Here is an 18,959-nt window from a genome sequence, read left to right on the forward strand (position 1 = left end):
ACTGGGGCTTAGGGAGGTGAGCACAAACATTTTAAACAACCTCCACAGATATTCAATTCACAAAACTAAACAACATGCATCCTTCATGAACAGAGCAAATTCAGGTTAAGTGCGATTCTCTTCCTTCTTCTCTATTCATGTTTTAAAAAAAAAACTACACCACTCGAGATAAGCCCGCACACTCGAATTGAAGAGGTTTCACCCTTTTGCATTACAAAATTATTGAATAATGCCTGAAACTACCAATGCTTGACTAAAAGTAGGAAAACTATTAAGTTTGACTTCAACGATTTCGCTAGACAATATGTATATGTGGGGCTTACTTTTAAAGGGCAATAGCTTTCTTGGCAAGAGACATCAAAGGCACGACTTGTGTGAGCATATGCACGACCTTGGGATGTTGGAGAGGCAGTGTGCACATATAAAGTTCCATGAGTTGGACACCAAATTGTGTCTCTTTCATATCCTAGTTACACTCATAATTTATGGGGTGGTTATCTGGGGATTGAGCCTTTGCCATACATGGGGATAGTTTTTAGTAAATGGGAATGGGCTAGAGAAAGAGTATTATGATGGATGACAGAAATAGAGAGACCATTGGTGATGATGATGTCACGTATGATACAATCAGAGGCCTCAATCCCAAGATATTCATGACTAGCTCTAACATCCTCCATACATCTAGCGAAAAGAGGGTAATAGATATTTTTTGCATGCCCATATGAGCACTTGGTGAGCTTGTGTAACATGCATGTTCATAGATTAACCCCCTTTGAGTAAAATTTGGATTGCCTCACATATGGACTTGGTCGATCAATGGAAAATGGGATGATTGAAGTAAGCATATTCAAGTGGCATACACATAGGACGTGGATTAGACCCCTTCCCCCATAGTATGTGGATGGCACATTATCAAGATCATTTATCCATTTATCCATAGACGGCTTCATTACTTGGCCGAGCTATTTGGATAGCCATCTATCACATGGATTACATACAACGATCGATCAGATTCGCACCTCATCACCCTAGTTGAGAATAGAGACAGGTAGGCGGCCAGATGAAGAGGTGGAGAATCGGGTCTGCCAACTATGTGAGAGGGAGATAAAGTTGGAGGAGAATTAAATTTGCACATGCGTATACGGGGGAGATACCATTGCTTACTTTGGGAGGGCTTTTGGCCTTACAAATACTGATATATTTTGAGGACCATAGATGTTTGGGGTTCTTTCTCTTAGATCTCTAGAGATGCCGAGTGACCACCCTATAAGAAAGAATCTCCCACCAACCACCCCCATCAAGGTAGAATACGGTTACCAATCTGTTCTTTTCTACACGATCGAGTACAAGTAGTGGTGCTAGGTCTACTAATTCTATGAGAGGGAGCCAAAGGATGATTATTTTGGGAGGGCTTTTGGGTCCCTACACATACTGATACATTTTGAGGACTAAAGATGTTGGGGTTATTTCTCTTGGAGCTCTAGGGACACGTAGCCATTGAGGCAGTGTCACGCCTATGGTAGGACCAAGGAGGGCTAGGCCCTAAACTACTCATGCATGTCAAGGAGTCTTCTGTAGGAGGCCCAATGGTCTATAAAAGGAGTATAGCTAGGTGGATATGAGCATGCAGTAGGACCTTAGGCCTTTCACTAGTATCAGAGCTCGAGACTCTCTCTCTCTCTCTCTCTCTCTCTCTCTCTCTCTCTCTCTCTCTCTCTCTCTCTCTCTCTCTCTCTCTCTCTCTCTCTCTCTCTCTCTCTCTCTCTCCCCTTCGAGGATGGAGGAAGGAGATGGGGAGGTGCAACCTGAGCAGGAGGCACAAGCAATTGTGGAGATGGAAGGCGAGCCACAAGGGCGCCGTGCTGTGGCCATGCAAGAAAAGTCGTGGTAGAGGATGAAGATCAAAAAAGGAAAAGTTCGGGGCAAAAGAAGCAATGTTGTGGGAAACTCCTCTTACCCACACAAAGGGGGGACACGACAACTTGTACAAATCCCATCATAAGGGGCACCATAGTAGTGGTGTGAGTTTTCAACTAAGCATCACACTCAAAAAATCATTTCGTAGGTTGGTGTGAGTAGATTTTTGTCTTTGCCTTCTCTTTCACGCTACTCAAGAGCAGCCAGGGGGGCGTTATTTTCTCAACCACACATTCAAGTTGGGCTTTGGGCACCCTAGGGACACCCTAAGGGGTTGCCGCCATGCAAAGCAAATGAAACCCATGCAACTCTGACATGATTCAAAAAATCCCTCTGAGAGGGAAAATGGACAAGGTTTCCTAAATTTTTGGATATTTTCTCAGTTTTTGCAAAGTTGCACGATTCCCTCATGGTCTCAAGGATCAAAAAAGGGTGATCCACTCCTTGACAAGGGGCCTATGCCCATGCAAACAAGGCTTCAAGCATCCATAACCCCACAATTTTTGGAAGCTCGTAGGAATTGATCAGAAAGTGCTTCTAGCAAGAGCTACATAAGTACGAAGTGCAACCAACAAGGAGATTTTTGCAAGACACTCTCGGCATGACGATCTCAGCAAGGAGATTCTGGCACCAAGGACAAAGAATCTAAGCTTGTGATTTGAATTCATGGAAACCAAGGAGTTCTCAAAAATTCAAGCACAACTTACATCAATTGCATGTGTTGAGCAAGGCTTATGTACTCATGAGATTTTTTGGGGCATGTAAAGCTTATAAGACACAAACAATAATCGATCATGTCGATTAAATTTGCTTAGTAATGCTAATAGCATTCAATTTACTTAGTGATGCTAATGGCCTATCAAGGCATTTGTTGAGTTCAATGCAGGTCGCTCAAAAGGACAAGGTTTGATGTGCTTTGTTGAAGTTGGCAGAAGTATTACACAATTCTTGGATTCTTTAAAGAATCTCATTTTGTGATGGTTATTGGTCAAACCCAATGAGGCGGTATCCACAAGAAGTCACAAACATGGTATGCATAATTTTTCAAAATTCATTTTTGCTTTTTTCAAATTATGCAATTGTCATTTGTTTTGATGGAGCAAGGCTCACTGGTAGAACATAAACAATAGCCCAGGTTCTTATTACCTTGAGTACAATGTACGGTGAAAATTTTGCATTCTCTTTGCAATTTTGACTTTACAATAGTCTCCTTTCAATATGGCTCTCACAACTATACCTTGAAGAGTTTTATCATGCATGGCATATGACAACTCAGAAGGCTATGAGCACAAAGCTCAATAAAATTTTATTCTTAATATGTCATCATGTGGCTCTCACTACTATACCTTGAAGAGTTTTATCATGCATGGCATATGACAACTCAGAAGGTTATGAGCACAAAAGCTCAATAAAATTTTATTCTTAATATGTCATCATGTAAAGCAAGGCTTCAAGTTTATGCATATCGCATAGTAGCTTTTAAAGTTTGAGATATGTTATCAGCATACAAACTTGGGGGGGCTTTGAAACGTATATGAATGGTCTCTCACTGGGTGTAGGCAAAACCAAGCGAAGAGGGCTTACATGGTACATACAACAACTCTCACTCTATCATAATCCATGGCTATGAGCCAAATTCAAGCAAGGACAACAATTGAAATTCAATCTCAACCAAGCATGTGCTTTTGGATTTTGACCCACAAATGGGATACTACATTGACTTAGGATCAAGGGCAATGGCACGCAGCTTTGGGGAATCAACATTCTTGTATGACAAGGTCAACTCATGTTTGAACGTCTCAACTTTAGTTTTAAATAATGCAAGGCACTTAAAAACGTATCGGCTCAAACCATTGAGACCATCATTGTCGCCAATGGCTTATCACTCTATTTTTTTTAGTTGCATGCACGGTGTGTCAGTAAGGTGGAATTAATTCCACTCAATCAATGTCTATGTTTTCGCTATAACGCTAGATACTTTGTCCAGGACATCATTGTCCACCTAATGGTCAATGTGTATTCAACTCGATGTGGTCTCCACATGCACTGGAATTGCATGCTTCTTTGAGACGAGGTAAGATCTTGTTTGTTTCCCTTGATTTTTATTAATAATTATATGTTCAAACTATTGCAAGGGTTACTCATAACAACCTTCTACTCAATAGAAATTAAGGCTGGCATATCTGCATGTGCTCATTGCATATGACTATATCGGTGGGCACTCTATATCATTGCCTATATGCACAAGGTGCATGCAGTAAAGGTGATAAATTCTTATGTAGCAGAGAGGCATGTTGAGGAACTATCTTCAACAAAACCAAGGAATACCCAGTATGACTACTTTCTTTGGGTTTCACGAATATTTCTCTTCTATCAATGTGGAGATATGATTGTTTCAAAGATCCTATTGTGAATATGATTCCAACTTGAGAGGATCTCTTGCTTTGTCTATAGCACTGAGTATGTCTATAGAAGCACATTTTTTGGGTACAACCTAACTTGTGAATATGATTGCAACTTCAGAGGATTTCCTACTTTGTCTACAGCGTTGGGTGTTTATAGAAGCACATTTTTTGGGTATGACCTAACTTGTGAATATGATTCCAATTTGAGAGGATCTCCAGCTTCGTCTATAGCACCGGGTGTGTCTATAGAAGCACATTTTTTGGGTACAACGTAACTTATAAATGAAAAAATCATTTAATCAGTGCTGATACTCGCATTTTTGCCTCTTCACACTTAAGCTTTCAAGGAAAAACCTTCTCAATTGCCAAAGGATAGTGACCATGTACATCATACCAATATGTGTACAATCACGATTGGTAGCACATTAGCCTTTGTTTGTCTCAACTACCTAATGGTTTAAGTAGATTCTTTTTAGAATCTGACCAAGTGGTCCAAATTTCCAAGACAACACCAAGGGTTCTTGGACAAATGAAAACCAAGTTTTTTTCCTGGTTGTGCAACAATGTTGCTCAGTTTTCTTTGCTACACATGACATGGTCATGCATAGCTACACGATAGCCCATTACAAGAAGGATTAGAGGCTGGTGTACTAGGTACCTCCTCTAGTAAATTTTCCTTATCCTTATTAATTTTCCTATGATGGAATCATAGGTCCACTATGGATATCCTATACTCTTTTTGTGGTTACCTCTCTTAAAACGGTCATAGGTCTACAAGGTGGCGATCGTTTTTTGGCACGTGTTGTTGATCACAAGGTGTACAACATGGACAAACTCATGGAGTTCACTTCAGCCCATATGGAGCAAGGTTTATGAGGGTCCCTCTCACTCATGTCACTGCGTGTTTCCAATTATCTCCATACACAGGTACTTCTCATACTTGATGGATGTCACGTTTACTGACATCCCTATATGAGATACATTCCACACGTGGACAATATGAATCTCTGGGATTGACATTGGTGCATATTTCCTCAATTATGTGTCGTGATAGAGTCCCTAGGTGCTGGTCAAATATACTTATTAGACCATTTCAAGCCAAGTATCGAGAACAATTTCAGTGGCAAGAAGTTGTTAGATATCTAATAAGACGTGTTAACATAATGAGTATTGTAAACAAAATTAATGGATGGTTGTTTTAGCTTTTTAGGTTGCAAATATGCATTCATATTATGTTTATAGTAAGGCTATGTCTTGTTAAAAAAAATGTTTCATTATTTGTACCTAGATGTGATTTATGTTAACATTCAATTTTCGTCCAGATGTTTTAGCAAGGCTATCTCAAAAATGCAAGGGGGAAGTATTTTATTCTTTTTGAAGATCTTTTTACATACTTGTTCCCTCGATTTCTTTCATGAATGCTATGAGCTAGCATCTGCCATGAGCATTGGCAACTATAAATCATTGGTCACGAGAATGCAAGATCAAGCATTGGACTACAAATTGTTAGTCTTGGAAATGCAGGCTTGAATACATTTTTGCTAAATACATGCACACTAGGTGTTATGGGCCCTAGTGTTTAGCAAGGGCATATCTGCAATGGCATGCAACTTCATGTATTTGATAGCTTATGAAGCTCTTTTAGCACCACAAGTGTAGTCCCTCTATGGGATTTATTGTGGGTCTACCAACCACCATACACGGTCATGGCTCAGTATGGGTACTTGCAATTTTCATATTACTCATATAGCAAGGATGTGTCCTGTTAAGGAAAATGTTTCATTATTTGTACCTAGATGTGATTTATGTTTACATTCTATTATGGTCCAAATGTTTTAGTAGGGCTATCTCAAAAATGCAAGGGGAAGTATTCATTCCTTTCAAAGAGCTATTTACACACTTATTCCCTCGTCTTTCATGTATTCTATGAGCATACATCCACCATGAGCATTGGCAACTACAGATCGTTAGTCATGGAAATGCACGCTTATTACATTTTTGCTAAATGCATGTACACTACGTGTTGTGGGGCCTAGTATTTAGCAAAGGATTATTTGCAACGACATGCAAGTTCGTGAATTTGATAGCTTAGGAATATTTTTAGCACCGCAAGTGCAGTACCTCTATGGGATTTATTGTGGTTTACCAACCACCGTACACGATCATGGCTCGGTATGGGTACTTGTAGATAGATTGCCTAAACTTTGTAAGTTTATTTCAATCAAGTCCACTTTTTAACCAGTTGGTTGTTAACAATCTATATCAATTATTGTGAGTAATGGTGAACCGACATTTACCAATCATTTCAGGAGGACTATCTATAAATGATTGGGAACACAACCAATATCAGTTTTGTGAATCATCGAGTAATGGATGGGCAATTTGCAGGTTTTAATCAAGTGCTAGAGGATATGCTAAAAGTGTACATTAGCAAGAAGCAATCCAATTGGGAAGATTACCTCTCTAGTTTGGAGTTTTCTTATCATGATACAAGGCATGCTACGACTAGGTCTAGTCCCTTCATGCTTATGAAAGGTTTTCAATCTCTATCACCAGTTATGGTGGGTTGGCTAATGATAAGGCATGTCAGCAAGTCGAGGACTTCATCCATGATCATATGGATATGTTGAAAGTTGCTTGTCAATAGATAGAAGAACTATGCTGATGAGTTAGGTCGGCAAGTCACTTTCACAGAAAGATAGATACAAGAACTATACCGATGAGACGCATCCACGTCACTTTCACAGAAAGTTAAGAAGAGGTATTCTTACGTGTTCTAGCACCTTCACAAAATTTAAAAAATGGTCATTCATTTAGTTACCTCTTAGCTGTAGTAAGTCTTTTAAAATACTCAAGTGAGTTATAAATTGAGTTCCCACACTAATGTTTTCATCCGATTTTGGATATAATTTTATTAAAACTCCTATGGAACCGTATGAAGCTGCACATATTCTTGACTATCATGGTACCGATCAAGTAGACAACTGGACCCGAGGGAGGTGCCGTTGTGGAAAACACTAGTGTCTTTTAAAAAAAATTTCCACTTTTATTGTTGAGGATGAAAACACTTCTCCAAGGGGGGGAGCAATCTTAGGCCTATGGTAGGACCAGGCAGGGCAAGGCCCTAAACTACTCATGCATGTCAAGGGGCCTCACGTAGGAGTACGAGTAGGTGGAGATGAGCATGCAATAGGACCCTATGCCGTTCATGAAGTATGAATGTTCATGTGCAACCAAAGGGTATGCAGCTAAACTAAAGTGCCTAGACATGCACATCTTGCGTATAGGCTCACAAGGGAGAGACTTCATAGAGAAAGAAAGGATAGTTCAATGATACCTTGTATGTTTGGACTGTGGATCTGACTTTTTTATTTGTAGCTGATTTCAACCTTTAGCTTTAGGCTTACTTTTTTGTTTCTTCAAGATGAGAGATATGCTAGTATATATTTAATGCTTTTCTCTCATCATTTTATTGTTTGTTGCACATTTGTGAAGTCCCCGTGATGGAAAGAAGCCATTAGTGCACACATCTTCCCACTTAAACTTTAAAATACTCATTGTTATGATCGTGATGGTAGTGAACCGATTCAAGTGCCCACCAAAATTATAAGGAGTATTTCTTCAGGTGCTATACCATTTGTATGCTCTATACTAAGGAATGACCTATCAATTTTGTCCTGTGGCTGTGGGTAGTCGATGTTGCTCATACCACCCATGTTGCAGACACTACCTACCATCTTTGCTAAACACTACAATTAGAGGCCCTTGTCATGAGCCAAAGCAGCCTATGTTGTGGATATCCAGCCTCTGCTACTTTGTATGTGGCATTAGCTCGAGTCGCTTTCTAAGCTCTACCTTGAGAGCATATGGGTAAATGATGCCATCAAATTGTGTCAAGTTGGTAATCATAAATTTTGATTTTCTATATTGTCTTAGGATCCTACTTGTTAGATATCTAAAGACTCGTCAATGTAATGAGTGTTGTAAACAACATTAACGGATGTTGTTTTTTAGCTCTTTAGGTTGCAATTATGCATATAACAAGGCTATGTCTTGCTTAAAAAAATGTTTCATTGTTTGTACCTAGATGTGATCTATGTTTACATTTTACTATATTCCAAATGTTTTTGCAGGGCTATCTCAAAAGTGCAGGGGAAAGTATTTTATTCTTTTTGAAGATCTTTTTACATACTTGTTCCCTCAATGTCTTTCATATATGTTGCGAGCATAACATCCGCCATGAGCATTGGCAACTATAAATATTTAGTCACGAAAATGCAAGATCGAGCATTGGCAACAACAAATCGTTAGTCATGGAAATGCAGGCTTGAATACATTTTTGCTAAATGCATGCACATTAGGTGTTATGGGCCCAAATGTTTAGCAAGGGCATATTTCCAATGGCATGCAACTTCATGAATTTGATAGCTTATGAAGCTTTTTAGCACCACAAGTGTAGTCCCTCTATGGGATTTATTGTGGGTCTACCAACCACCGTACACGGTCATCACTCGGTATGGGTACTTGCAATTTTCCTATTATGCATATAGCAAGGCTATGTCCTATTAAGGAAAATGTTTCATTATTTGTACCTAGATGTGATTTATGTTTACATTCTATTATGGTCCAAATGTTTTAGTAGGGCTATCTCAAAAATGCAGGGGGAAGTATTTCATTCTTTTCGAAGAGCTATTTACACACTTATTCCCTCGCCTTTCATGTATTCTATGAGCATACATCCGCCATGAGCATTGGCAACTACAAATTATTAGTCATGGAAATGCAGGCTTGGATACGTTTTTGCTAAATGCATTTACACTAGGTGTTGTGGGGCCTAGTGTTTAGCAAAGGCTTATTTGCAACAACATGCAACTTCATGAATTTGATAGCTTAGGAAGCTTTTTTAGCACCACAAGTACAGTACCTCTATGGGATTTATTGTGGTCTACCAACCACCATACATGGTCATGGCTTAGTATGGGTACTTGTAGATAGATTGCTTAAACTTTGTAAGTTTATTCTAATCAAGTCTACCCTTTCACCAGATTGGTTGTTAACAATCTATATCAATTATTGTGAGTAATGGTGAACCCACATTTACCAATCATTTCAGGAGGACTATCTATAAATGGTTGGGAACACAACCCAATATCAATTTTGCAAATCATCCAGAGAGGATGGGCAGTTTGCAAGTTTTAATCAAGTGCTAGATGATATGCTAAAAGCATACATTAGCGAGAAGCACTCCAATTGGGAAGATACCTCTCTACTTTGGAGTTTTCTTATCATGATACAAAGCATGCTACAACTAGGTTTAGTCCCTTCATGCTTATGAAAGGTTTTCAACCTCTATCACCGATTATGGTGGGTTGCTAATGATGAGGCATGTCAGCAAGTCAAGGACTTCATCCATGATCATATGGATATGCTGAAAGTTGCTTGTCGATAGATAGAAGAACTATGCTGATGAGATAGGTCGGCAAGTCACTTTCACTGAAAGATAGATACAAGAATTATACTGATGAGACATGTCGGCAAATCACTTTCACAGAAAGTTAAGAAGAGGTATTCTTCCGTGTTCCAGCACCTTCACAAAATTTGAAAACTGGCCATTCATTTAGTTACCCTTAGTTGTAGTAACTCTTTTAAAATACTCAACTGAGTTATAAATCAAGTTCACACACTAATATTTTCATTTGGTTTTGGATATAAGCTATTTATGAAAACGCTTACAAAGGGACAACAATGTAGACGATCAAATTGGTCTTATTGAACTTCCTATGGAACCGTATGAAGCTGCACATATTCTTGACTATCATGGTATCAATCAAGTGGAGAGTTGGACCCGAGGGATGTGCCATTGTGGAAAACATTGGTGTCTTTTAAAAAACTTCTCCACTTTTGTTACTACTCATGCATGTCAAGGGGCCTCTTGTAGGAGTACGTCTAGGTGGAAATGAGCATGCAATAGGACCCTAGGACTTTCAGACACAATATGAATGTTCATGTACAACAAGAGGGTATGCAACTAAACTAAAGTGCCTGGACATGCGCGTCCTGCATACAGGTTCACAAGGGAAACTATTCATAGAGAGAGAGGATATTTCAATGATACCCATCATTGCACACATCTTCCAACTTAAACTTTAAAGTACTCATTGTTATGATCATAATGGTAGTGAACCGATTCAAGTGCCCACTAAAATTATAAGGAGTATTCCTTCAGGTGCTATACTATTTGTATGCTCTAGACTAACGAATGACCTATCAATTTTGTCCTGTGGCCGTGAGCAGTCGGTGTTGCTCATACCGCCCATGTTGCATATATCCAACCTCTACTACTTGTATGTGGTATTAGCTTGAGTCGCTTTCTAAGCTCTATCTTGAGAGCATATGGGTGGACAATGCCATCAAATTGTGTCAAGTTGGTAATCAAAAAATTTTATTTTCTTGCATTGTCTACGACAAGAGCCTACTTTGGTGTTATTTTATCTTACAAGATTTCCTCGTGGGTTGGTCGCATGGGCCTTGTAGAGAACTCTCTCAAATTTTGAGTTGGCGCCATTTTTTATTTTTGATGCATGTAAATGTAGCTGCTCCTCCATGGATGTTTGAGTCATGGGTTCGACGAACAGGCCTCCTCGCCGAGCTCGCTCTTCCAAAGTGTCCTACGCATATTCCTGCTCTGAAGACGAGGATGAAGATTTCTCTGTCGCCCACGAGCCCATTCCCAGCAAAGCGTCAGAGAGCAAGGATTTTACTAGGAGAAACCTTGCCCTGAAAAGAGTCTCCAGATCCCAGGTGCATATTTCATTACGGTTTCTTCTTGTTGTATGAAGTATTTGTGTGTGTGTGTGTGTGTGTGTGTGTGTGAGTGAGAGAGAGAGAGAGAGAGAGAGAGAGAGAGAGAGAGAGAGAGAGAGAGAGAGAGAGAGAGAGAGAGAGAGCGCTTGATGTAATTGTCGATTTTATCGTCTGTTGTTGCCACCGTTGTTATTATTCAAAGCGGACTGTCATTTTGTTTTCACAAACAAAATTTGCAACAAACACTTATCCATTGACTGCTCAGTTGCGTGCATTTGGCACTAACACCAGAAAATGTGCCTTTTTCTATGCACTCAAATATGACTTGTGTTGTGAAAGTCTCCGCTGCTACTGGTCCAAAGCTGCTCCTCGTCCACTGGCCCTTTTATTTTCGAGGCAGTCCTTGTACCAGAGCAGTACTTGTAGCTAGGCATTTCAATTAACTTTGTGTTGATGTATGCTTATGTGTGTGTGTATGTGTGTTGTGTTAGGGAGCATATGTTAGTACCCACTTCTACACCCATTTTTGGGCACTGACGATGTTAGTGGGGATGTTGTGGTATATAGTCAATACTATGCATGATGGAGCTGATGTTTATATTGTCTTGTGGGTGACTTTCCTTTAAGGGTGAATCTGGGCTTATCCTGGATTCATCTAGCTACATTAATGAAGGCGTTTAAAGTTTCTCAAGACCAATGTGCTTGTGTGTCCCCTTTAGTACATCTAATGATATCCTTTGCTTCCGAGCCACAAAATCTAAACAATAATAAATCTGCTAGAACTACTCTTTCTAAGTCTTTAGACTATTCACTACACCTTCAGAAAGAGCACGGGCTATCCATCCCTTTTCCACAACTTCTAGAAGGGTGGATTTTTGTAAAATTTAATCAACAATAGCTCAAGAGAGCCAATTTTGTAGATAATTGTAAGGTTACCATCATTTTTTTCGAATAAGTCTAATTGTTGCAGGTTTTTGTGATGAATGTAGGAGAAAGCTGAAGCCTTCCAGATACAAAAAGCCATTGAGCAGTCTCTTTCACATGGTGAAGTGAAAGAAAATGCAAGCAGGGTACTTTTTAATGGAGTTCAAGATTCGAAAGAAGTCGACGACTCTGAAGAGGATGCCCAAGATGTTCGTTACATGGACCATAACCAAGAAGAATCAAAGAGTCTTCTTAGCGAGGATTGCCCCCAAGAAAGAGGGGTAATGTTGCAACTGATTAAATTGTCCAATTGTGCATAATTACTGCTTGTTTTTGCTTGTTACACACAGAAACACAACATATTTTGCTTTGAATACATCTAGGTTGAGACCAAAACACACGAATGTGAAAAGCTTCCATCAACGTAGTTTTTAGTGGAGATTTACATATGCCTATGCCGCACTTGATGCCGATGCATACTCTTAGGTTTGCATTACATCTATAGAAACCAAGCACTTCTAGGCACACACAATGAGATGTGCAATTTAATAAACACAAGTACAAGATGGCGACAAAGGTTTACACAGTCACTTGGTGGACTAGGGACTAGAGCTTGACCAGGGATGAGGTGGACTAGTGGATGGGATCTCTTAGGTAAACTACCTTTTGGACAGACGTGTATGGCTGTCTACTTTCCTCCCATTAGTCCACTACTTGATCCTTCCCTTATCTTGTATAGGGATATTTAGCTTCATATCCTTCACCGTAGGAGATATTTGTGATTTGTGTCTAGTTTGGACATGTATTGCTCTCCACTCTCCTCCCATTAGTCCATTACTTGATCCTTCCCTTACCTTGTATTTAGCTCCATACCCTTCTCCTTAGGGATTTGAGTCTACTCTTGACATGTATAGCTCTCCACTCTCCTCCCATTAGTCCTCTACTTCAAACTATTGAATGAAAGAGATAGCCTTTCAGTCATCTTTGCTTCCGTTAAAAGTATCAAATTTGACTGGCTTGTTCTCAAGTCTAGAAACTTTCACATCCTTCCAGCATAATCATAGGGAATGAGCATTTTCTAGCCTCCGTTCCCTGTTTTCATTCCAACTTCCCATTCTGAATCACCATTCTGTGTTTCAAATGTGAGTATTTGTAATAGGGAATGGCATTTCATGTCCGTGCCCTTTTCTCGTGCTCCGTACCCCATTCTAATTCCCCGTTCTAGGCAACAATGCCTTCCAGGAACGGCAAGATTTCTTGGCTATGGTTTTGGGTTGAGTGCTCACGGGTAGTGTAAGGTGTAGCGGAATGAATGTTTGCGCTTTGCTCAAGATGAGTGCTCCGAATAGTGCTCAAGGTTCCTTTTGTTCTTATGGAAGGTAGAGCCTTCCGTTGTTAATGAGAGAATGCTATGATCACAAACAAAGTGAATGGACACTGTGCGTGCAAGTGTATGAGACTGAGAGATAGAGAGAGAAGAGAGATACGACACCAGAGACATTGTAAAACCCTCCTCCGAAGGCCCCACTCTCGTCGGTGAGAGTGGTCTACTTATGATTGCACAATCTGGTACAAAGTGAATGCATGTGACTGATGCAAGTCTAGGCTGTTGACGATGACGACGGGGATGACGACACCGGTCTAAGGGCTGAAATCTGCAAGTGAGTATTTGCTGTCCAAAAACGCTATGGGTTGAAATCTGCTACAGTCCAAAAACGCTGATTTTGGGGACTGTTTCTATGGTTATCTGTCGCTGAAAATGTGCAGGTTTAGGGGGCTGAAAACTGAGGTTTCTTAAGGTTGAAACCTGATGGTCTTCCGACCGAATCTGCTACTTTTTAGGGGCTGAACTTGCTGGTACTTCATGGCTGAAAACGCTGCAAATCGCAAAAATACTAGGGGAAAACTCTGCAAAAACGCTAGGTATGGGAGTTTGCAGAAAACGCTAGGTCTGAGTTCCGGCTGGCGATGGATGCTGATGCAAAACGCTAGGTCTGAGCTTACTTTTGGCGATGATCTGCTGATGAGAAAACGCTAGGGGCAAGGGTCTGATGGTTCTTCTTACTTGGAGGGGGAAACCGCCAAGGGGTCTTGTTGAGAAGTTGCCTACTGAGCTTGGCTCCTGTTGCCTCTTCTGCCATTTAGTGCTGTCTAGGTTTGCTTATATACAAACTTACTCAATTTGCCCTACCTACTTTTTAACAAAAGTCACTTAAAAAATAATAAGTGAAAAATGTCAAAAATAGGTAAAATAGGCTAAATGCACTGGAAAATTCCCTTGAAGGATTTTGATGGATTCTAATGGGAATGCCTATGATCATGCTGTGTGCAACCAGAGGATATGCATCTACACTAAGTGCTTGGGCATGCACGGTCTACGAATAGACTCACAAAAGTGCCAGATCACTTCTAGATCTAGACTGACTGGACTGACAACCCTGATCATGCTGTGGCTTGTCCACGGACACATAGGGTTGGATGTGTCACGTGACAGGTAGTTTGAAAGAGAGGTGAGATGAAACTATGGATGATAGGGAAACTTCTTTTAGGCTTCTCTGAATAGAAATAGGAGAATTCGGCTCACTAGTGGGTTTTGAACGATTTCGAGCATTCCGCTCCTCAAATTCTCTAGGTTCTTGAGCATCTTGCTCTTGTTGCCTTCTCAGAGAATCCCTTGTCTTGTCGACACCTTGCAGAGAGAAATTTTTTCCAACTCTGCGAGCTTTCCTCGCAAGTCTTGAAGCTCCTCGTGCTTGCTCCTCTCTTGACTTGTCATCTTCCGAGAGTTGTCCTTCTTTGCGGAGAAAGAGGGGAGGCCTTGCTCTGATATCATCATGACAAACGGGAGTGCGCAACAAAATCAAATATACGAGAGAGAGAGAGAGAGAGAGAGAGAGAGAGAGAGAGAGAGAGAGAGAGAGAGAGAGAGAGAGAGAGAGAGAGAGAGAGAGAGAGAGAGAGAGAGAGAGAGAGAGAGAGAGAGAGAGAGATATGAAATGAAATGAAATGTTGTATTAACGTCTTCAAAAAGGCCAGAATGACCTATGAGACCAAACTGATACAAAAGTGGTGAAGGAGGCAGGTGGGTATCCATGTAGCTCGGGCGAATCACAAATCCATCTTCAGATAGCTGTAGGACGTTTTCTTTGTAGTCGGCCATCTTCGTGCCCAATTCTTGTGTAGGGTCTACCCATGTCCTCTTAGTATCCAACTGTATAAGATCCTGACGGATGATTTTATTAATCTCCGTTCGTGTAATTGCCAGTGATGGAGCCTCAAGAGAGTATTGGTAGAGAGAGAGAGAGAGAGAGAGAGAGAGAGAGAGAGAGAGAGAGAGAGAGAGAGAGAGAGAGAGAGAGAGAGAGAGAGAGAGAGAGAGAGAGAGAGAGAGAGAGAGAGAGAGAGAGAGAGAGAGAGAGAGAGAGAGAGAGAGAGAGAGAGAAATGAAATGAAATGTTATATTAACGTCTTCAAGAGGCCAAAGTGACCTATGAGACCAAAAAAGTTACAATGTGGTGGATCTGATACAAAGTTAGAGTAACAAAAGTAACAAAATGACAAAATGAAATTACTATGTTATGGAATCCTAAACTGCTAGGTGTGAACTAAGCAGCTAGCTGGGATAGCTAAATCACAAGAGAGATCACAAGAGATCCCGCATCGGTCGCTGGCGAATCTCATCAATCTCCTCTATGGCAGTAGTCTGACTGGACGTCGTGCATGTCGGGCCAAAGTGATCCGGATCCTTTGATGCAGCCTCCGTCGATGCTGTGTAGTCCTGTGCAGGCGTGGGCGTTTGGATCTCCCCATCTCGATGGCTCGATCGATCAGTGTGCCTCTGGTGTAAGGCGACAAACTCTGCTGTGGTGGTAGCTCCTCCGGGTGTCTAGTGTCTGCTCTAAAGAAGTATGTGATCTGTCTCCGAGATTGCCTAGCCTGTTCTCTCGTCAGGCTCTCTCTGTGTCTGTGCAGCTCGAGCAAAAACAAACCCAGGCATCTCTGATCCTCGTGTCACATAACTCTGGAGAGTGGTCCAAATCCCTCTCTGAACAAGCAGTGGAAGCGGCCTCGTATCTCGTAGTAGACAGGGTAGTGGCATGTGTAGTGCAACTCTGTCTCAGGCTCCATGTCACACATGGGGCATGTCGTGGCCTCTGTTGGTACTCCGTTGTATCTCCCAGTCTCGATCGGCAGCTGGTGTGAAGATGTGCGTATCTGGCCAATAGCACATCGTATCCCATGAGACAAGTGGGTGTCTATGTATCTGGGCCTTGTCACAAAACCGTCCTCCGTAAGCTGGAGAAAATGCTTAAGGTGAATCTGGGCTTATCTTGGATTCATTCATCTAGGTATATCATGGATTCAACAGAATATTTGCAGTTTTTGCTCAACGAGCTTCACGACATTCTTTCGCGGAATCCTCAGCAAAATCTTTTGATGCTTCAAAGTTTTCAACAATTTTTGAACTACATGTTACCCCCTCTGATGCCCCAGGTGGTACCTTCTCCTTCGGCACCAGAAAGTACGAGAGCTTCCAACCGGCAACCTTCTCAGCCGTTTGTTCCGATCGGGAGAGTCTTCAAGAATATGATGCAACCATCTGATCCTGATCCAGTGCAACCGCCTTTGCCACCGCCGTTGCCCCCACCTCCACCACCACGAGGCTACAATGGTTGGAGCCCATATGGATACCCTTATTATCTATACCCAGGATATGCGCCTAACCAACCCAAAGATTTCAAAGATGGCGGCACGATAGTCAAATTTTTCACTTTTTTCGGGTGAAAGATCGCAAGAAGCATTGGAGTTCCTATAGCAATTCGACAACATCTGTGCTTTGGGGAACTATACAGAAGAATCCAAGATTTCTCGAGCAACGGGATTTCTTAAAGATAATGCTATGCAATGGTGGAGTTCAATCGCGACACAACCGCATGCTCCAAGGACATGGCAAGCTTTCAAGGCAGTTTTTGCACGTAGTTACATGACTTCTATGTTTGAAGTCCGGATTTTGGCAGAGTGGGGCAACTTGAAAATGCTTGCCAACGAAACCATGGACAAATATAATCAAAGGTTCTCGACGTGTACCTTTCGGTGTCCTTCGTTAAATCTGTTCCATTGCAGGCCCAATGCGAGCGATACACCATTGGACTACCATCATCATTGCAGGAATATTGTCTATCCAAGCAAGTCTCCACCATGCAAGAACTTATGGACCATGCGGCGGTCTGCTACAAACTGATGAAGGGAAAGCTAGAGTTTATTGCAAAAGAATCTCTGGCCACTAACCACAACTCTCACCAACAAAGAACAAATTCTCGAGAGTCTCGTGAAAGTCAACCACAAAGGCCTCATTTGACACCTCAACAACGAGACACCTTACTACAAGAAGACCGATGTTTTGGATGCTTTCAAACAACACATAACTATTTTGGTTGTCCCCAACGCACTGACAAACCCGTGGAGTCAACTCCCGCGTCGACGGTCGACAGAAACCCGGGACGATCTCAAGCCAAACGAGCTAAACCGGCTATTGGATTAGTACCTGACATCTATGGCATACACCTTGAAAGTACAAATGAATTGTGTCGAGCATATGGCAAAGTCGATGGCTTCAAAGCCCTTATTTTCTTTGACCCCGAAGCTTCAGAGAACTTCATCCATCGAGGATTCCTAAAGCAAATGCTCTTTGATTATGATGTAGAGGGTGGAGAAATTGAAGCTGAGCTAGTCATGGGGCAAACTCAGAAACTGGTACTGCTCATTAGTGCTTTTCCAGTGACTATTCAAGATTATCATGGAAAAGCTAATTTCCACATCATGAAGTTCGGCAATTGTGACGTTCTATCAGGCACGCCTTGGCATGACAAGAATGATGCGACTCTCCAGGTTCGGAACCGAACCATCACCGTGATGCAAAAGGGCAAGCCAGTCGTCCTCAAAGTTTAGTTGTCCGAACAAAACCTTGAATGAACTCTTTAGTTGTTTTATAGTTAGATACTTTTGAACTTTGTTTAAGAAAGTATTGTTTGAAATTTGTTTGAAATGGATGGTATCTGTTTTGAACCTGTCTTGGTGCCGATTTGAAATGTTTGACTTTGGTTTTAATACGGGATTCAATGATTGATGATTTTACTCCCGGATGGAGGGTGAGAAATGATGTTTGAGAATGTTTGTTCATACTCATGGCCCTGACCCTTGTGGTTATTTGCGGGGGGAGTATTGAATGATTGAAAAGTGTTGTTACTCATGGCCCGGACCTGCATGGTTATTTACCGGGGGGGGGGGGGGGGGGTATTAAGAAGTCTGAGTAGCGGTTACTCTCAGCACCTCCAAACGACGCAGGTTGCGGTCTGGGGGGCGTTTGGTTGTAAAAGGCCTCTATATCTTATGATCCGGACCTTTTTAGGTTATTTGCGGGAGGAGTGATGAGGGAGTCGTTGAACAGCTCATGGCCCAGACCTGGATGGTTATTTGCGGGGGGAGTGTTCATCGGCGGCTTTATGTTTCTATGTCTTGTAACATTCATATGTGGGCATTTGTGTTGCATTGTGATGTGCCAACCACTGAATATTCCTAATTGGATGGGATTGCCTGGGTATGTAATTTTAGTGCATCAAGACACCCGTGGAAGATCAGTACGGTCTCGGTGTTATGGCTAATTTTACTACGCCAGAATATCAAGAGTTCCGATCTGGACTAAAGGAGAAGCTAATTCCTTGATCAAAAAGAGCAAACTGATTGTCCCTTAGAATGACCCTCAGAAATTTTTGAGCTAACTTGAGTTGTTTTGCAGATATGCTGTAATGCGGACGATTACTTTCTTTCAAGAAGGGGGGATGTCACAAACTGTTGACGTGTCAGCCCTGAAGAATGGAGCCAACTTGCAGATGTCGGCCAAGGGGCCTA

General features: G+C 41.4%; 1 protein-coding gene across 1 annotated transcript in view; it reads left to right on the forward strand.

Annotated features, from left to right (window-relative positions):
* Positions 1-10,867: 10,867 nt before the first annotated feature.
* Positions 10,868-18,959, forward strand: part of LOC147440463 (uncharacterized) — a 33,098-nt gene continuing 25,006 nt past the window's right edge. Inside the window, exons 1-2 of the mRNA XM_086530208.1 lie at positions 10,868-11,123; positions 12,116-12,331. Coding sequence (XP_086386334.1) covers positions 10,941-11,123; positions 12,116-12,331 — 399 coding nt within the window. The 5' untranslated portion in view covers positions 10,868-10,940. The remainder of the gene's footprint in view (positions 11,124-12,115; positions 12,332-18,959) is intronic.

This window comes from Adiantum capillus-veneris, chromosome 15 (assembly GCF_014529385.1).
Source record: "Adiantum capillus-veneris isolate H3 chromosome 15, ASM1452938v2, whole genome shotgun sequence".
Classification (NCBI taxonomy): domain Eukaryota; kingdom Viridiplantae; phylum Streptophyta; class Polypodiopsida; order Polypodiales; family Pteridaceae; genus Adiantum; species Adiantum capillus-veneris.